The sequence below is a fragment of the Epinephelus moara genome, chromosome 6 (genome assembly GCF_006386435.1).
Source record: "Epinephelus moara isolate mb chromosome 6, YSFRI_EMoa_1.0, whole genome shotgun sequence".
NCBI classification, from domain to species: Eukaryota; Metazoa; Chordata; class Actinopteri; order Perciformes; family Serranidae; genus Epinephelus; species Epinephelus moara.
Window position 1 is genome coordinate 41,099,269 of NC_065511.1, and position 20,977 is coordinate 41,120,245.

Below are 20,977 nucleotides of genomic sequence, written 5' to 3' on the forward strand. Positions count from 1 at the left end.
TTTTTTAAACTCTGAAATTGTATCCGCCCATCTAAACACAAAATCAGGGAGAAAGTCATCAGTCTTTAGTTAAGCAAAGCGTCTAAAGACTGACTTGTGAGTCTAGCATTTCGGTAATTTGTATGAACCAGAGCTGTACTTTTTCAAATTTTGTGTATTGCTGTTGTGTAGTGTGGATTCTGCATGTTAACTCAATTCCAAAGCTCACACAAAAATCTGAAAGCACTTAACGATGGAGGCAGCAGGTAGATCAGCGACTTCACTGAGCTGTCAGGGAAATGATCTGTTTCTGTCACTGGACTCTGGTGAGTCACTGACTGAATGAGAATCTGGAGCCTGTTAACTGTGAACAAGTCTGTGTGTTTTTTTGTAAATTTGTTTGCCAGTTATGAGCCAGTTCCCTGAGGAGCTTCTTATGTGAAAGTCCCAGAACACAGCGAAAGGATCTTTTTTTTTGCCAGAATGCTTTCTGAGATATTTCACGTGACAGATGGATGAACTGATCCCGAGGGGAAACACAAACACACGTGTACCGATACTAAATGTTTTCTCCTGTTTCTGGTTTTAATGATCGCCTGGGTATTTTCACTGCCAGAAGCACCAAACTTCTGCTGCTCTCAAACAAACCTGACGTGCATTAATGTTAGAACTACAAACACATGTTTAAAACTCTGGACGAGACCTTCTGACATCTAAAGAGAGAAAAATCAATGACTCAAGCACACCAGGGGAATTATGTTTTATTCTGTTTAACTGAATATCACCAAGACACCTCGAGAACATATAATGAATATACATGTGCAGATTTCAGTGAAACACAGAGGACAGATTGGCCTCAGGCTAAAGAGCAACAGTTTGATGCTGTTCATGTTTATTCTGCTTTTTCAGCCACAAATATAAATCTAACAGAAAGAGCCTTCAGCCATGTTTCCACCGAGCAGTACGGTTCAGTTCAGTACGTTTATTTTCTGTTTCCACAGTGAAAAGTTGTGGATGGTACCAACAGAAGCGTTCCTTAGCGTCCCCATGTTTGGTCCCTCCTCTGTTGGGGTACCTAGCACACAGATCTGGTACTAAAAGGTGGAGCTGTGAACACTGCAGTCTGATTGGTCAGTAGAGGACGGTCACTCTGCTCAGGGCTGAGTTGTGTCTGGTTTTGAGGCTCATGTAACCACTGTTCATACTGTGGAGAGTTTTATTAGTAAACTGTAACTATAAAATGAAAGGATGTTTTGCTGCCTCTCACAGCAGCTGGAGTCTGAGAAAAAATAACTTCATTCACTGGGCCGACTGCCGGCAACTTTTAAGGTGGAACGTTAACTTGTAATGTTACTCAATGCATGAGTTGATGACGTGAATCCATCAGCACACCTTAAATTTCACTGTGACAACTTTGACCATCACTTTAGTTTTTATATGACACACACTTTTAGTAATGACTTTAAAAATATAGATTAATTTGGAGCGGATTATGTGAAGGTCATATATTCTAATCCTCACTTCCTGTGGGCTACAGCAACACTAAACCCCTGAGCTTGCCTGAGAAGGACTAAATGCACAAAGCTGCTATTTTTAAATATCCCATGGAGAGAGACTCTCACTGCAGCCTGTTCTATTTTGTTCTGAAAATGTGGGCGTGCAGCCTCGTTCTGTGGACGATAAACCAGGTGCAGACTTCCATCTGTGTCACCGCTGATGAGGAAATACAGCGAGTGCTGGACGGAGCAGTGAGTGACAACAACCCCGCCCACATTTAAGAGGACTGTCTGAACAGACCGAGGGTCTAGGTACCATGTCTGAAGGCTTACTGCTGGTTCCAAAGGTGCTGGACTGAAAGGGTTTGGTGGAGACGGGGCTTTAATTTTCATTAAGAGATGTGTAATAAATTTGTTTAACTAACACTAATCTGTGTGTGTGTGTGTGTGTGTGTGTGTGTGTGTGAGAGTGAGTGCTACTTACAAACAGAAAGGACCTTTACGTGAATAAATGTCTTTCAACCCTTTGAAACCTGGAGTTTTCTTATGCTGCATTCAGACGCCTTTCACAAGCATTTCAACCTTTAAAGCCTGAGTGAATTGGTTTCTTTTAAAAACATGCTTAAAAGGCAAGGAGCAACTTGGCAAAAAATGTGACAAGAAATATGACAAGACAAATAACCTGAAAAAGAAATTAAAGAGAGGGGGAAATTATTAAAAAATTATCAAAAAACTAGGAGAAAAAAAAAAACGCAGAGAAAAATGTATTTATAATTATTATAACTGTATTTTTAAATTATATTTTTCAGGTCATTTCCTTGTTTGTTTGTTTATTACTATTTGTCAGAAAACTTTCCTGTAACTTTTGGTATTTTTGGGTCATATCTTGTAAAGGTGCTCACTGCCTTTATCGTGTTCTAGAAAGGACTCAGGCCATTTGCTCAGGCTTTAAAGGGTTAATGTTGCTGTCATATATGTAATGCTTTTCATGAATGCTTATTTAGAGTTTGGAGTTATTGTAAGACAAATTATTTTTTAAATCATCAGTTTTTTCCCCAATATTTACTACTGATCACTGCCCCCCTCAGTTTGTCCCACAGTATTTGATGTTTAAAGACTCACCGTCTGAAGGAAGGCCAGGCTGGCAGGTGCTGGGACGTCACTGCTAAAAGATCGCGCCTGAAAGAGAGAGGACGACAAACAGAAATCAAACTCACAGGGAAAAACAAAGTAGGTTAAACCTGTCCGCTCCTCAGACTGCATCCACACTGAGCCCGCCACATTTCTAAACACCATCCATGCCTGAAAATGACAGACATTTGGTTTGTCTAGAGATTTGTCAACCACACAGAAACACTGGAGCAAATGGAAAACAGCTGATTCTCTTCTTCATTCATTTCGCCAGGCTCTGACGTCCTGGCTGCAGTCACACACGTCTAGAGGTGCTGTTCATTAAATGATTTTCCTAAAAGATCAATCGTTCATCTATCTGCGTGTGTCTATACCTATACGTGAGCTTTTGGAAGCATTTCCACCATTAAAAGAAAGATCAAACTAAAACCAGACGTGGCAACAGATCACTGAGAGGCCTCATTTTTTATTTCAATCATTATGTCCTGTAACTATGCGCCCTAATTTTGTCTTACGGATTTAATTTTCCAGTTGTGTTTTTTCCTGCTGTATGTCTTATTATTATGATTATTTTTCAAGCACAGGAGCCGGTAGATGTTCTAATGACCGGCATCATTTCTGCAGAAACCTCCTCTGTTGTTCTTATTAAATTAATTAGCGTAGCACTTTTCTAATTGACTCACAGTGAGAGGGAGAGGACATCACAACAGACAATAAACACAATTAAAGCATGCAGGAGGAAGCAAATCCTCATTTGTATTATGTATTTATTTACACTGAATATGATCACATGCTGTAACAGTTGGGGACATTCTTAATTGGTATAAACAAGCTTCAAATAAAACAGAACGCTGATTGGCAGCTGCTTTATGAGAAAATCACCCCAAAACACAAAAATCAATGAGGCATGTGAGCAGAGGTTAATGAATCTACAAACCAATCAGCTCCACTCATCAGAGCGTCATTAGTAAGTTAGCACTAAAGCTAAAAGAAGGATCCAGGACATTTTCAATCACTCACAAGACACCGTGGGCGCAAACTGAAAACCCATCATCCGACATTGACTTTACAAAATGGCACAGCGTTTTATTCCCGCTGCTCGAGCTCTGTCACTAAGTGGCTTGAAGTGTGTTACAAAACAGAACTGCTGCAGGTATTTCACTTCACTCTTCTCTGAATGCAGCCCTAATTTGAGTCAACAGCTGCTGCACTGAACAAAAATATAAAAATTGTGAGCTTATGCAACATGATTACAGGTTGTGCAATAAAGTTGTTTCCAGGAGAAATGGTTTGTTTTCCAGGTTGTTTTACCATTTCCCAGGACTTTCTATTTGATGGAGAATGTTAGAACCCATTCTGCTCCACACCTCCAACCATAGACCTATACTTGTCTTATTTAGGGAGACAGGGGATCTTTAGGGGGCGACAGCAGGTCAACAGTAGATGTCACATAGAAGTGGTGTACATCACGTAAAAGCTGGGAACCAGTTGCACATAACACCTCAAGTTTTCTCCTTAAGTATGACATTTAAGGCTTAATTTCTCCTTAGCTGAGGGACTTAGGGCCTGTGCACATGCTACCTCTTTAACCACCTAGATAACACAAGGTCGGACGCTGGGTGCTACTCTTTGTTGTGCCAGCTTTCAAGACGGATTTCAAGCTGAAATCCTGAGTGCAGAGCTGATCTTCTTCCAGGAGCTGTTTATAAGTGTGTAAGTGCAGAGCTGATCTTCTTCCAGGAGCTGTTTATAAGTGTGTAGACCTGTCGTCCATGGGACAGATGTAAAGCTCTGGGCAGCCCTGCACTAACATGATCAACTTTTCTGTGTTTATCAGACTGAATATTTACAGAAGAAGGGAAAGATATCTGTCGGCTGTGATTGGTTGTTCCTCGTCACATGACATGCGGTGCGCGCTGCTGCGTTCCAAAAGTTGAACTCAGATTATCTCAGAGCGCAGCCATCGCACCCTGAAAAATGGGCGCTTGGGAAAGTCTGCGTCACTCTGGCGTTTGAGCGTGCCTGCCACGTGTCTACATTGAAAACAAAGAATTTTAGGGCGCAAAAAACATGTGTACGGCCCCTTACACAGAACCCCTTAAAATGTTTCGTTAGATAAGGGAAAACGTTTACTTGTTTACCGCGTTGAAAGAGATTTTACAGCGGTAAAAGTTTCCATGGAGATGGTTTGTTTGCTTGGACTCACGCTTGTGACGCCTGTTATCGTCTCACAAAGCTGGCTTATAGTTAGATAGTGAAAAAAGGCAGACGAATAGAAGACAAGAAAATCATATTAGTCAGAGGTGGTCGCACAACAATCTTCTCAGGGTGTGTTGTTTTCATTTATCCTCATAAACTCGGTCATGTTGCAGCTAAGATAGAGTCAGAGGTACCCTAAGTGTTTTTTTTTTGGTACCTTGCTTTAGCTGCTAAAGTCTTTTGTGCAACGGTCCAGGGATTCCTTGAGTGTAAGACCAAGACAAGGAGAAATCCATAAATACTCAAGTGAACATTTTAAGGAAAACCTTAAGGAGAAGACTTAAGGGTGTTTTGTGCAAGCAATTTTATTTTGAGGAAACCTTAACTAGGACTTAAAGGACAATCTTTACAACAATGGTGGCTGCTATCGACAAGATGAACCAGATAAAGGCCGTTCTAAATCAACACGTCTTCTCATCATCGCCCGACATCATGGTAGCTCCACTTCACTCTTGCTCATCAGTGTGGACTTACAATGCCATTAGATTGTGCTGGTTACGTTCGTCTCTAGTGACTGATTGTAGGAAAATCAAACTCCGCTCTCCCACAGAAATCAGTGAGAGTGGACTCAGCGTCAGGGCGAAGATGGAAAAGGATTTTAACAAGTTGAAACTTCTGTCTGATATCAGGCAGAGTCTAAAATAACCTCTGCAGTCAGGTTCAACATCTGCTGGAAATCTGGAGCTTCAGTAGCTACTCATGTTTAGTTATGTCATGTGAGTGTGGTACATACGTGTTGTAGATGTACGTGAGCCTGACTGGCGATGTCGTACACCACATCCCGGACGTTCTGCTCCCGGCTGCCGCGGATGAAGTCCTCCTGAGAAGCTCCGTGCTGCACAGACACAGAAACAAACATACTTTACAACACCGCATATCTCTCCAGTGCAGCCGCATCCAGTTTAGCTCCACTTCACACCAGAGCTGAGGCGTCGCTTTCATCTGTTGAAAGAAGAAACTTCTGATGCAGCAGCAGCGGAGTGTGACATGATGCTGCAGGGAACACCACCCCTGCTCTCACACACGACCAGAACACACTGCAAGAGACTGCAGGGGAAACTTTCAGATCTGGACTCTGATCCTTCGTCATCGTCTCCATTTTGATTCATGAGGTGCACCTTCATCTGACTTTCACCTCATACATTTACTTTGTATTGTTTCTACTGCTCTGTTCATTTGAGATGAATAGTTTTACTTAGTGTTTTCCTTTCAGTGGGTTTCCTCTTCTTAATATAGTTTCTCTGTTAGTCTTGATGAAACATTATTCATGCACAGATCCTTTGAAGAATGACGAGCAGAGTGAATAATAACAGACATTTTCTTTGTCAGTCTAAAACCTCTCAACAGACGTGATTACATTTCTCCACTTGTATATCCTCTCCTCATCACCTCACACCTGCAGACTGTGATGACTAAATTAAGGCTCTCAGCCAAACTGATCTAACCTCAAATATTACCTTATATGAGACCAAAATAACAGGGCAATTTCCTTCCAAGAACGATTTCAACTGGAAAAATTGCCTGAGGGTCGACTGAATGACGCAAACGATGAGGCAGGTAATAGCGGAAGAAAAGCTGGAGAGCAGAAATTACTTTTAGGAGAGGAGAAGAGAGGTGACAGAAACCTGCTGACCTACAGGGGAGAGAATTCAACGTAACTGTAACTTTCTGGAGCACACATTTTTAACAAATTAAAGTATCTTATAGATTTTTAGTAGTAATGAGATCCTGTTGTGCTGTGTTAGCTCACGCTAACTGGGCGTCAAACAGCTGTCAGCAATCGGCACTTATCGTACCTCATATAATCTACTCTGCAAAAAAATTATGGCTGACTGTGACTAGGGCTGGGCCATTTAACAACTATCGATATATTTTCAAGCAAGATGTAAATTAAGACAACACAGCTTATATCGATATAGGGTCAAGTTGCGTTACATAACGCATACAAGTGTTCATATCTCCTCTCTCACACTCCCCTCTTCGCCAAGCGCACAGCGAGCAGGAGAGAGAGGGGGGTGGGGTGGGGACTGAGCTAGGGGGTGCGAGTGCGCATGCACCGAGGCCTCTACTGTAGCCTGGAGTTTGGGAGTCGATAACGGCGGACAATTTAGTCTCGAAGAAGTCAAAGAATGCGCCACTATGGCAACACTTTGGCTTTGAGCCAGACGAAGGAGGCAACCCTTGTTTGCACTGACTGAGTAAGCTAAACCTGCACATTTATTTGTAAGGAATAAAAGAAACAACGTGTTACTGTCACTGTTGTCCTATGGTTGTTTATTATTTTACATGAGTCAATTGCGCCCCCAAGTGGCGAAAATCCAGTTTTACCGACTTGATGCGGTTGTTCACAAAAACCGGACCGTTTTTTTTTTTCCCTCATACCGACCCAACCCTACTTGGTAGTTGTAGTCTAATGTGTGACACTGAGACAGAGCCTGGATGCAGGCGACAGATGTGTTTTAAAAATGCAGCGACAACACAGACGTTTCATATACAAGACGTATATGACGAGGACAAAGTATCGGCCTCTCTGTTGATGCTCTGTGCATACGTAAAATTAATGGCCCTCTCTGTTGATGCTCTGTGCATACGTAAAATTAATGGCCTTGATAAATAAAAATATGTAAATCATTTTCCAGCACTAGATTCATTTGAAAGGCCAACAGATGGAAAATGACTTTTTAACTCCACCCACAAAGATTTTTGATTGTTTCAAACCTACTTGATCCTTTTATGGTCATGTTATAGTTCAGTGCCTACTTGATCCTTTTATGGTCATGTTATAGTTCAGTGTCCTGAGCTGCAAACCTTTGAACCTCTGTAGCTCCAGTGCTGGGTGCAAAAAGTTAACGTACAGCCCTGCTGTTTATTATTTTATGTAATGTTTCATTTACATGTTGTGCAGCTGTTTATTTTCAAACAGGGAAAAAATCCCTGTCTTTGCATTTTATTTTGATCACAGTCTGTCTTCATAAAAGTGCCTGTGACAAGGCTTCGGTACGTAGTGGATAGTGCCGGCGCCCCATATACAAAGGCGATTCATCGCTGCTGCAGTGGTCACAGGTTCGACTCTGGCTTGCGACCCTTTCTGCATGTCCACTCTCTCTCTCTCCCCATTTCACCCTGTCTCTGTCCATAAAGGCTAAAAGCCCTGAAAAAAAAAATCTTTAAAAAAAAGAAAGTGGCTGTGACATCTCAAATGTGGCTCTGACCTGCAGCTGAACATGTGTCTCACTTCATAGAAAATACCAAGAGATATATCGTGTATCGCCGTTCAGCCTGTAAACACTGAGATATGCATTTTTTTCCATATCGCTCAGCCCTAAGAAAAATCAAGGCTCACAATAATGAATCCTATATGAATCAGTTGTGACTGTGTTTGATTGTTGATCTGTTTTTGTACTCTTCCTCTTCCTCAGCTCGAGTGTGTTTACACCCATCATGCACATTCAGTCCAGTGTCACAGGAAAACACTTCCATCTGTTGACTCCTGCTTATTAATTAATTACATTCAATCTAGCTTTACATCTTCAGTGATGAGTGAGTCACCCTGCACAGAGAGCATGAGCTAAACGGTTCATGTATATCAGCAGCGCCCTCTTTAGGCGGCAGAGTGAAGGTGGTGTGAGGTGAGCGAGCTCAGCAGGCCTCGGGTCAAAAGCGTCATCCTCCAGCTGAAGATTTTAAGGGCAGAGCCTGCATGCTTCACGCAGCGACCCAAATAAATCTGCACGGTATATACACCCCTCCTCCCTCCTCCACCCCCTGCAGCAGCAGCAGCAGTTTGTTGTTCTCTATGTGGGACAGATGGCCCACACAAAGGTTGCAAATTGTTTGCGGCATTATTTGTTTATCTGCATCATGGATGTATCTCAGGGACGAGGGTTTAGATTAGAGGCTCTCTGTGTTTCACCATATGGTTGTTGTGTAATGATCCCTCCGTTTGTGCAGGACGACAATTTCATTACTGCTTCCACAGGAATATCATCTGACATCATGTCAGAGCCGAGCCATGAGTCAGCACAATGTGGAGAGGCATGTGTGTGTGGGACTGCCTTATGTCATCTTTGGAGAAAAAAAACATCAGATTTTAAACCGGCTGAGAGTTCAACTAGTGTGTGTCTTCACTGCTGTCCAAGTGAGGTCCAGGTTTAAGTTACAGTTAATGATGTGTCTGTGTCCACTGAGGAGAGAAAGACTCTTGAAAACCGTCCTCTTAAATAGCAGAGGTTGTTTTGATGTTTTTATAAAGAAATTACTAGATCAACTATTCTGGTAATGGATTCATTGCTTTTCTCATTTTTCAAGCAAAAAAGCCACAAATTCAGAGGTTCCTGCTTCTCAAACGTGGACATTTGCTGCTTTTCTTTATCATATACGGCCCCACTTCCATCAATAGCTTTTAGTATAGATCCTTTGGAACCAAAAGTACCTAGATCCTAAATCGTGGGTGGGGTTGTCGTCACTCACTGCTCCATTCAGCTTTCACCGTGTTTCCTCTCCACTGGTGATGCAGAGGAACGTCTGCACCTTGTTCACAATCCACACAACGAGGCTGCATGGCAAGATTTTCAGAACAAAAAAGAACAGGCTAGAGTGAAGCGAGATCTATACTTCTGTGTTGAATTGATGCTGTAATAACGGCTTAGTTTCTCTGTCGACGCCTGTCATGCCCCTCCCCAGAAATGTAACTACACATCACAGTGACGCAGACCTCCTGTCTGTCTCTGTAAGCTGAAACCATTTCCTCAGTGGAAACAAAGCTTTGATTTACTTTAATTTCACAGATAAGAAACAATAAATTGTGAAGACAATAAAGCCTCCACAAGTTTAGGCTAATTTATACAATGTAAAATGCCATAGGCTTGTGCTAATAATGTTAGCATGTTGCATTTGCTTGGAAAACGTGTTTAGTATAAGACAGTTGTTTTGTCAGTGAACCTTGTGAGTNCATGTTTAATGTGTGTTTAATGTGTTCTTTTGAATCAACTAAACGTCACAGCACTTCACAGAAACTCCACCACCGACTAGTGTTTTGGAGGTGTAACTGCAGAGTGACACAGACACACCACCGCACAAGTATAAATGCTCACAACAGCGTAGGCCACGTGCGTAGGCTATGACAAAGGCTCCACACAGAGCCGACACACAAGTTCAAATCTGCCTTGAGAGTCTGAGTCGTTGTCAGGCAAGAGCAGCAGTGTTGTGCTGCCGGAGCGTACAGGAATGACACTCTGCCACATTTTTTTTTTCTCCAAGTGAGGAAACAGATTTCGCAGTTCACATAATCCAGTTAAAAATTGATAAATATTTTTTAAACTATTGAAGATCCAATCATTACTAAAGTGTGTCATCCAAGAGAGACAATAAACACAAATGGAATGATCAGAGTTTTCATATTGAAATTTAAGATGTGTTGATAGATTCACGTCATCAACTCACACAGTGAGTAACATGCGAGAAATTTGTCCTAAGACTTTATTGTATTTTGGGAAACGTTCTGTATTTAACAGTGATGCATCGAGCACTTTGACTATTTTCTACAATGTTTAAGGGTTGAAACATGTTTATATATCTCGGAAAAAGACACTGTTCTGCTATCAGTACCAAGGTTCAGACATTAAACTGCCTCTGACTTTGATTATTTTGTCACATGACACTCAGACCAAGAGAAGACACTATCACACTCAGTGTAGATAACAATCATCTCCGTGCTTTGAACTGAATTTTTGTGCTTTATATCTTTTTACAGGTCAATACACGTAGCAGTGAAGCGTCGACTCACCAGCATGCAGATGTCCATGGGCAGGTAGACTTTCCGTCGGCTGCTGTGATAAGGAGTCGCTCTCAGACACGTCACGATTCCCTGAGCTTTACCGATGTGACTCGCTGCGTGGTCTGCGTGGACATTTTTCAACCCTAAAAAAAGAGCAAAGGACAGACACACACTTACTTTAACTGGCTGAAGTCTGCTGTCAGAGCCTGGCTTGGAAAATAATCACAACTTCTCATCAGTTTTCATACTGAAGACCAAATCCTGACCTTCGTCCTCATCTTCAACCACCTTACTGTCAGTAACAAGCGAGCAGTAGTGCAGTAAACCTAACCACAGAGGACATGTATCATCACCTCTGCTTAAAGGAAAACTCTGTAACACTTTATAAATCACACGGGGTTCCCTGGTAATACTAGTCCTGTGTGAACAGGGCTTAAGACACAAAAACATGAGTCCAGGTTGTGAAATACCACACTACCCCTTTAATGCTTGGCGCCACTAGCAGCACCTGTCCTTACCTAAACACTCCAGCAGCAGGTATATTAAAGAGGACTGTGTGTTCTCTGAATACTTCTCCAGCTCCTGCAGGTTTCTGTAGGCTCTGTCATCCAGATCCTTCTCCTGGTGACACACACAGTTATAATGACTGTTAGATGAAATGGTTACATGTTAGTTTACAAAGTGTTTATAGAAAGCAGTGGTTTAAAACAGGACATCGGGCTTCATTCACAAACAGCGCTGGAAATTAGCACCAGCCACCGGCCAAATGTTGGTGACATTTACAAGTAGCTGCTTTACGCACCGGCCAAAAAAAACAATGGTTATGTGTTGGCAGGTAGACAGAAAGATCATTTCCAACCCTGTTCATCGACCACTCTTAAGAAGACATTTCCTCTCAAAACACTTGCGCAGTTTTCACAAAGATTCTGACATTCAGCAGGAGAAGGCAGCGGGTGACTATAAAGAAGAAACAGATCATATAAATGAGGAGTTGTGTCTTACTCTCTCTGTTATGATCCTCAGCAGCCATCTCTTGGTCAGGCAATGTTTCCTCACCGTCTGCAAAACATCATCCACACTGTTAAACAGCTTAAGTGCTCCAATCAGTCAGTTTGATGTCCCTCAGCTAACTATGAACACAGTGACCAAACAGAAACACACTGTGTGGCACATTTATACTCAAGCTGGACATGTGAAAGAGTTGCTGTTGACATGACAATAAAAACAACTGACAGTAATGACACTATAGGTCCATATTTACCCTCCACAGCTCGGCGCTGACCGGCTGGTTCGGAGGCTCGTCTCTGTAGATTTCTTCGATGGCCGTCTTCCAGAACTGCATTCGCATCAAGCCAATGGTCTTCTGGGAAACGGAGTCCTTCACCTTATGGAGAAACAAATACAGGAAGGTAATTGTTCGACAAGGTAGTTTGAAAAAGACTGGGATCAGAAAATAGACAAAGTACACTTATTTTTTTTATTATCAGGCTCATACTTGACATTATCATTATTATTATTACTGATTTATTTTTTATTTTATTGCAACAGAAGCAGACGCAGTAACCTAAGAAGTGGTGCCAACAATGTAACAGTAATAGTAGTTCAGTAATAACAGCAGTAATATCAGTTATCATTCCTCATCCTGCCTGGCTGTAGGACTACCTGCCTGTGCCAGCTCCACATTAAAAGCTCTCAGAGCCAAAGAGGAGCGCCGTGCCTCCTCTGGGAGAAGGAGGGAGGATACGAAGCCGTCATAGTCTCTGGACCTGAGAAAGAGGAGGAAGAGGTGGAGGAGGAGAGAGGGAGGAGGACAGACTGATGAGATGCAGTTGATTTAGTTCGTCCATAGTTAGAGTTTCTATTTCATTCTTTATTTTCAAAACTTTTCCACAACTTCTCACATAAGCTTAAAAACATTTTTCGATGATCGTTTTCATTTTGTCCGAGCATCACAAGGTTAAGTTCAACTGCACAAAAGTGAGTCAGCCAATACAAAAATTTTCAATACAGCTTTTTCTTTGAAAACCAAGAGATGAAAACTTTTGATATCATCAGAAATATGATCAGCCTCCATCACAGCCGCTTACAACAAAAGCTTTTAAAATAAAATTGAGATTTGTTTGAGACCTTCAGCAGTCTGTGCTGAGCAGCTGCTTTCATTTTTAACACATTCCCAAAGTCCATCTTTTAAATATACACAATAAACTGTGTTGTTTTTTTTCCCAAAACACATTTCAATTGCTGAAAAAGAAATTTCATCATGAAAATATTCAATGACTTCACCAACTTGTGAAGCAACGTGAAAGTTTGTGTTAATTCTGACTGAATATGATCATTCAGCCTCAGATTCTGACTGAAATAAAAGGGAGGTACATGAACACGATTTCATAGTTTGAACAGTTGAAACTACATTTAAACAGAGGCAGAATGTAACTATATACTGTTACTTAAGTACCGTACTTAACTACAATTTTGAGGTACTTGAACTTAACTGGAGTATCTCCATTTTCGGTTACTTTATACTTTCACTCTACAAAATTTCCGAGGCAGATTCTGTACTTTTTACTCCACTACCTTTATTTGACAACTTCACTTACTTAATAATCAAGTAATCAATTGAAATCAGCCCCACTTTCACAAGCTGCAACATTAAAGTGATGCTTACACATGATGTATCACCCAATAATAGCTTATGATAAGATGGGAAATTCTGCATAATGCAGACTTTTACTTTTGGTACTTTAAGGGGGAAAAAATCAATACAGCAATATCATATCATAACACAGTGCCAAGTATCCATTTTTTATCATATAAATGATCAATATTACAAATACAAATTAAACTTTAGGTAGCCTACTGATATAATATAATGAACTGCGTTTTCAGTCCACTAGATACAAAAAAAAAGGCTGAAGTGAGATGAACAGACTGAAAACTTTATCTTATGAGATAAAACAGATTTTGACCAAGTTTATCTTAGGGGACATAATTTATAATTGAGAAAAGGTAATAAGTTGTAATATATTTTATTGCAATACTCAGCATATCGCAACATATTTAAATCGCAATAATATTGTATCATGACTTAAGTATTGTGATATTATCCTATCATGGATCCTCTGCTGATACCCACTTCTACTTTAAGTTCATTTTGATGCTAACTGTTTGGTATTTTTAGATGGATGCTGTGGCCGTGCTGCCTGCTCTCTCCGGTTTTACGCCAGGCTCGGCTCCTTTCAAAGACTCCTTGTGAAGCACTCCTCCGGGGTTTTTTCGGACTTAATTGTATTGCAGAGTTTTACACAGCGGCGACTGGATCTTTGCTCTCAAACCACAAAAAAAGTGATGGCACAACAGTCTCACAGTCTTCAGTACATTATTCTATGCTTTCTTTTGATTTTCACATTGGCTAGTCATCCTGTTTAATTTGTCTTCTGATTACATAGGAACCGTTGAAACAAGTTGTAGGAAGCCTCTGCAAGTAATTGGTTGCTGGCAGACACTCTGTGCTGCAATAAAATGGTTAATCAGCAGTGCCGTGCACTGTAGAGCCGATGCGCTGCTGGTTCTGCCGGCCTGAATAGAATATAATGTCTATAGCCTTACTGTTGTGTACAGCCTTTATAGACTGAGCTGAGTAGTGATGCGCGGGTCGACCCGTAACCCGCGGGACCCGCAAATGGACCTGCGGGTCGGGCAGCAGTGATCGTCTGTTAAATCGGTCTGTAAATGATATTTTGACATTATTGGCTATTACTGTCATGGCATCCGAAGGTACTGATGCGTTGAGCAGGTGACAGTCCGCGGTCGTTTTCAAAACACACTTGTGTCACGCACTCCAAAAGAAACTTGTTGAAACTTTAAACAATAATTTATTGTACAAAACGGGGGAAACAAACGTTGACAAAAACGGTTCCATAATTCATATTAAATTCAAAAGATAACGAAAAAACAGCTACAAGTTAGAGGGAATAGTGATAAAGTGGTAAAACTTGGCATTGATCCACAGCCTCAGACGGATGCGCTCAAGCGTGCCATGCACACAAGCTCCGTTGGTAGGATACTATATTTTCACATTTTTAACAATGCAATTTAAAAGTTTTGATTTTTATTGATAACCTATATTTACCAACAACAAAAAGACTACATTTAGCACCAAAAAAATATGTTAAAAAAATAAATAAATAAGTAAATTTAAAAAAACAAATATCGAATACCAAATTTTCATAACGAATACCTACCCATAGAATCGAATACCAAATTTTCATAACGAATACCTACCCATAGAAAGAAATATCCGAATATCCGATATTTGGGTACAGCCCTAGTTAATTCCACTACAGAAAAGACTTTATGATCACTAAAATTAGGTGGGAAAAAAGTGGATATATTGATATCGGTATCAGTTATCGGCCAAATGAGTTGTTACATATCGGTATATTGGATATCGGCAAAAAATCCAATATCGTGCATCCCTAATTCTGACTCATTTTAAATGCAGGACATTTACTTGTAACTACATGTTTCTCGGTCAGATGGATGGAGCCGAATTGAACAACAAATACAAAATATCTAGAGAGTACACTTAGTTTTTAATAATATATTCTGAGTGTCAAGAATTCTTGAGATGTCTTTATTTATACCGAATTTTTTAACGGAGTCTGGCATGAAGCTGTCTCAAACTTCGAAGTTTTACTTCCACATGTGAGTTATCCTTTTACATGAGAGCTGAATCTCTTTAAACTAGGGACAGACGGTATCAGGACGTACCTCGCCGTTAAATAAAGCTGTCATCTGCTCTGTAAATGTAACTTAACTTCACTTTAGCCGGCCGGTGTTGTTAGCAGTAAGCTAGGTGCAGTCAGACCCACCTGACCAGCTCCAGACAGTACTTCTCATTGAACTGTGAGTCTGTTGTCGCGCTGGTTGCCGCTCTCACACTCTGGATCTCAGCCGCTCTCTGGACACAGATGCTGGGTAAGATCTGTCTGTGAAGAGCGTGATACAGCGACGTTTTACTGCTCAGTAATCCATGTTTAGCACTGATGCCTGCTGCCATGTTCCCCTTCAACTTTCACCCTTATGTAGCTTGTGTCACGTTAAAAACATTCCGACCAGACTTCACTTTAAAATACGCTTCATTTGATTTAAGAGTCGCTATTCATCTATTAACATTAATACATCCTACAGATAAAATATGAAACAGTAAATGTGTTAGATATCGTGTCAGAATCACACAAATATATCACTGACATAACATGATCGTTTAGTAGCAATACCGGAAACCCGACGATGCTGCCGCCAAAATAAGAGCAGCAAATATTTCACTGACAGCTCACACGGATCTGTACTCGTGAAAAAAGAAATAAAAAACACATTAATTGCATTTCATGTCTTTTAAGTGTCTTGTAAGAGAGAATCACACAGACTAGTTTTCACTGTAACTTAATATCGAGCTTTTGTCTTTTTATTTTGAAGAACTACCGGAAGAAGCCACGGTGTTTTTCATTTGAAATTAGATTCTAAATTTTTTCGACAACTTTTGTAATTAAAATCTGTAATATATTGAATGTATTCAATAAAGTTTGAAAAAATAAAATAATAATTAAAAACATATATAACTTTGGTTTTCAACAGCGGGTCCGCGACCCCTAGGGGGTCCTCAGAGTTACTGCAGAGGGTCCACCAAATCATGAGCTGTGCATTTGAGGACTGATTACGTCACGACCAAGACTGTCCCATTTCGAAGGCTCCTTCAAATGCAGCCTTCTTTCCCAGGATTCAGAGGATGCAACAGATGAAACGTTCGTAGCCCAGCATATCCCAAGATGCATTGCGCGTCGGTGACAATCATAAATTAAGTTAGGTTAACTGTTAACTAGCTAATGGTAAACTGTTGTTAACATTACAAATAGCTAAAAGCACACAGCTTAAACAATCTTAATTTAATAAGTTTACCTGAAAACGTTCCATCAGCTTGAAATATATCAAACTGCGGTGTTTCCGGTGGTGAATCATCTCCACAAATATATCATAACAATTTCTGGGTTCAAGATTTAGGGCTAACTAACCTACTAGCTTACTCCTTCTTTAGTCAAGCACAGCTGGTCGCTAGGTAACAGTAACAGCTGATGATGCAACCAGGAAATCCTCCACAGACCACACTGTCCCATTTCGGAGACCGTTCAGTTTGGCTGATGCAGTCTTCATAGGACGTGGTCGACGTTGACCACGAAGGTCGCGTCCTAATTGTGACATCAGGATCTCATAATTACAAGATCTTATGTTGTATTCATGAGATACAGGGTCTTTTTTTCTTCAGTAAATGCAATGCATAATACTCTGTCTGGGATTAGGAGCATACAAATGTTACTAGTTACTTTACTTGTTTTTTTTCATTGAAATTTATAAATAATTCATGAAATATCATGTTTCGTTATGAATTAAATTACCCAACAGTTTATAAAAGCACAACTGAAACAATCAGTCCATTAATCAATGACAGAATATTGACAGAAAATTAAATTATAATAATTGTAAAGCATTTGGACTCACTACTTTTACAAACCAAACACTCAATTAATGAAGAAAATATCCAGCAGATTAATTCATAATGACAATAATAGTTCAAAATGAGCTCTACCTCAACAAACTACAACTGTAAAATCCTGCTTTTACATTAATGCAGATTTCAAATTAATTAGTTATGACCGTCTCATGAGATCATATGAAGGAGTGTCACAGTCACAGGAGACTTTTTTTACTTTAAGATTTGAAACGCAGCACTTAACAGAGTATTTCATAGTTCCACAGGACAGATGACGTGTGGCTGTGAGCCACGCGGAGACAACAGTCAGGAGTAGATGACGGTCATGTGACGACACTGCGTCAAGTTAATACATTACGTCAAAATACCGGAAGCATGTTGATATTCCTTTCAAAATAAAACATTAAACGAATGTGCTATGATTGAACAAATACAACACAATTATGAAATTCAGAAAAATAATGGGAGAAGAACACAGAAGTTTATTTTATTTTATTTTATTTATTTATGGATTTATTTGCTTTTAAAAATCTTTCTTCTCTGATTTTTGGTTTTCATTTCACGATTTTATGTTATCCATACATACAGGCCCTTTTTACTCATCATATTGCTTAAAGACATCCTCATGTATGTTTTTCCACATCAATATTATCTTTAGCACAAAAACTGTTTTTGCATGTCTTCTTTTGAATGGTATAGAAAACATGTTTCCCGCAGTAAGAAAAATACAAAATACAGCACTTTAAAGTTGCACACCCTGGGACAACCTCCTGCTCAACTGGTGTGTGCACCATGTAGGCTGATGCAGGATTTATACTTCTAGGTCGAATCGACACCATGCCTACGGCGCACCTCCTTAGAAATGTAACTACACGTCTCGGTGACGCAGACCTCCTGTCTGTTTCTGTAAGCTGAAACCATTTCCCTCAGTGGAAACAAATCTTGTATTTACTTTAATTTCACAGATAAGACAACAATAAATTGTGAAGACAACAAGCCTCCACTAAAATAGCATTTTAAGTCTTGTGTGTGATTTATCCTGGCTTCATATGAGCAGAGGAAATATCCACTAGTCGCTAGGCTAATTTATACAATGTAAAATGCCATAGGCTTGTGCTAATAGCGTTAGCATGTTGTATTTGTGGGGAAAATGTGTCCAGATAAAGACAAGTGTTTGTCTGTGAATGCTGCGAGTTATAGTGAAAGAGATTTGTGTATTTGTGTTTGAAATTGTCTCTGTTAAGCCATGTTTAATGTGTGTTTAATGTGTGTGTAATATGTGTTTAATGTGTGTTTAATATGTGTTCAAAGTGTGTTTTGGGCAAGTTTTGAATTTACTAAACTTTACAGCACTCCACAGAAATCCTGCCTCTGACTAGTGCTTTGGAGGTTTAACTGCAGAGTGACACAGACACACCACCGCACAAATATAAATGCTCACAACAGTGTAGGTCACGTGCGTAGGCTACGGTGTAGGTTCTGTCGTACAAGTATAAACCCCCCTTGAATCCTTGCAGTGGCCTGGGCTCGATCGCAACCTGTGGCCCATTTGTTGCATGTCATCCCACTTCTCTCTGCCCCCTTTGCTGTAATCCTTGAGCTGTCCTAAAACATAATATTTAAAACAAAAGTGTATATCACTCCCCAAAGCCAAAATTAGAAAACATAAGTCCCTCCCCGGTGCTTAAAAAATATTTGACATGCCTTTGCACCCCCCCCCCCCCTCCCCCCAGATAACGAACAGTCCCTTAGTAAAATCAGACGTTGTATGTATCTCATACGTTTTACTTACTAGAAGCATTTACATTTTCATAATTACCAGCTAACCCCCTGTCATTACCTGGCGGAAATGAGCTTTCATTAAAATGCTTAAAAATAAATGAATAAATTTGCTGATACGGCGGGGTTTTATTTTGTACAGTAACCGGAAGTTGTGTATTTTCCGTTTGTTTACTTTGATGCTGTGTGCTAGCTGGATGATGTGTGGACCAGCAGAAGGAGAGAGGAGCGTGGCAGGCTAGTCTTCCTCCTCATATGGCAGCAGTGTTGGTGAAATGTCCGTTTGTGTGGCCGCTGTTGTGGCTCTGCGTCCGGCTGTCCGAGACCCAAAACACCCGGTAAGACCGCCGGTTGTTGTGTTTGTGAGCTAGCCGCTAATGTTAGCATGCTAACTGTTAGCCTGTGTGAAGACTGAGAGAAGTCAGTCCAAAACTTGTTTCATTTCCTTGTGACCGTTAGCTGGATGAAAAGGAGAGTTTGTGGTAAAATATATTGAACCTATAATCCTGCTGACACACCAAGTAACGTTACACACGCTAACCTCACGTGCAGCTGTTGAGCAACAGCATCTGGTCTTTAGCTAAAACTCTTATCTGGAGGTACAAAGTTCACAGATGAGACAAACTGCCCTCAAACACAAAACGGCCTTTACGCCTCTTATTTCATTTAACATGTAAATGACTAACTTCAATTTTTGTAAACATAAACATATTAAAATGATGGCTGTTGGATTATATCTGCCACACTGATAGCATTTAGTACATTTATTATTTTTATGTACCGTGTTTAATTTAACGCCAACAGTCACATCATGAGTCTGTCATCATGTTTCGGTTTCATTCTTCAAGGAAACTGACAGTTGCAGTGAAAATGTCGCTGCATTGACACAAGATGGCGCTGTTGGATCACAGCTACTGTAATAAAGCCTGAACGCTATAATTAAGCTTTATTTATCCTGAGATCCTGCAGTGCAAAGTGCAAATAAAACAATAAACAATCAGTAAGATGCTAAAACCACACAATTCCAGAAATGCACACACCTTACCTGTCTCACCTCTTTCACCTGTGTCACCTGACAGTGTGAGGTTGCACACAACTTGCAAAAATACTGATTTTAATGCTGCAATGTTTCGGTAAGCAGACCTTCATCAGGCAAACAGTTTTGTCACAAAGAGAAGCCCTCACAAGTAGGAGTGAGTTTGCGATCAGTCACATATCCCACATGTAGTGGAAAGGCATAAATACCAAACATCTATTTGTGTGATCATCTACAATATAATAATAACAATAATAATAATAAAGTTTATTTAAAAGGCACTTTTCAAAACAAAGTTGCAAAATGATCCTGGATTTAAAACAATGCAGAATTCAAGCAAATAAAATTAGGCAATTTTAAGAAAATACAAAGAACAAAAAACACGATAAATGCATGTTCCCCCTGTGTCAGCGTGGGTTTCCTCCAGGTGCTCCAGCTTCCTCCCACAGTCCAAAGACATGCAGGTTAATTGATAACTCTAAATTGTCCGTAGGTGTGAATGTGAGTGTGAATGGTTGTCTGTCTCTATGTGTCAGCCCTGTGATAGTCTGGTGACCTGTCCAGGGTGAACCCTGCCTCTCACCCAGTGTCAGCTGGGATAGGCTCCAGCACCCCGGGACCCCTAACAGGATAAAATACTGTCACTGAAGCAGATCAGCAAAGTTGGCAACTAATTGCCCTGTAGGTTGCACTGAGGTACAGCAAATCAAACTATTAGAGTAATACGAAATAAAGGAATACAATAACTGATGACAACACAAGATAAAAACAATAAAAATAATCAAGTGAGACATGTATAAAATTAACAGTGTGCTGAAATTAATAAAAGGCTTTTTTGAACAGATGTTTTAAGAAGCGATTTAAAAGATGTCACTGAGTCAGCAGCCTCAGATCCTCAGGCAGGGAGCTCCAGAGCTGAGGGGCCTCGCTCCCCTTTAGTTTTGAGCCGGGACTGAGGAACAGCCAACAGAGCC

At 40.4% G+C, this 20,977-nt stretch overlaps 2 protein-coding genes and 2 long non-coding RNA genes across 7 annotated transcripts in view; 2 read left to right on the forward strand and 2 right to left on the reverse strand.

Annotated features, from left to right (window-relative positions):
• Window positions 1-15,934, reverse strand: part of ndufaf6 (NADH:ubiquinone oxidoreductase complex assembly factor 6) — a 20,871-nt gene extending 4,937 nt beyond the window's left edge. Inside the window, exons 1-8 of one of the 2 annotated variants that reach the window (XM_050046366.1) lie at window positions 15,513-15,934; window positions 12,308-12,407; window positions 11,903-12,025; window positions 11,644-11,700; window positions 11,160-11,262; window positions 10,651-10,784; window positions 5,599-5,700; window positions 2,598-2,654 (exon numbers count right to left, since the gene is read on the reverse strand). In XM_050046366.1, the coding sequence (XP_049902323.1) occupies window positions 2,598-2,654; window positions 5,599-5,700; window positions 10,651-10,784; window positions 11,160-11,262; window positions 11,644-11,700; window positions 11,903-12,025; window positions 12,308-12,407; window positions 15,513-15,700 (864 nt within the window). In that variant the 5' untranslated portion in view covers window positions 15,701-15,934. Of the gene's footprint in view, window positions 1-2,597; window positions 2,655-5,598; window positions 5,701-10,650; window positions 10,785-11,159; window positions 11,263-11,643; window positions 11,701-11,902; window positions 12,026-12,303; window positions 12,408-15,512 lie in introns of both variants that reach the window. The other variant, XM_050046367.1, reaches the window with a different exon arrangement.
• The window catches only part of LOC126391540 (uncharacterized), a 253,793-nt gene that overhangs the window by 192,900 nt on the left and 39,916 nt on the right, over window positions 1-20,977 (reverse strand). The gene's annotated exons all lie outside the window — the stretch shown is intronic.
• LOC126391536 (uncharacterized) overlaps window positions 1-20,977 on the forward strand; it is a 59,678-nt gene that overhangs the window by 12,303 nt on the left and 26,398 nt on the right. The gene's annotated exons all lie outside the window — the stretch shown is intronic.
• nagpa (N-acetylglucosamine-1-phosphodiester alpha-N-acetylglucosaminidase) overlaps window positions 19,148-20,977 on the forward strand; it is a 402,702-nt gene continuing 400,872 nt past the window's right edge. For all 3 annotated transcript variants that reach the window (XR_007570085.1, XM_050046340.1, XM_050046341.1), the window contains exon 1: window positions 19,148-19,305. Coding sequence is in view for 2 of the 3 variants with exons in the window: in XM_050046340.1 (XP_049902297.1) it covers window positions 19,223-19,305 (83 nt within the window). In the remaining variant the exon portion in view is untranslated. The remainder of the gene's footprint in view (window positions 19,306-20,977) is intronic.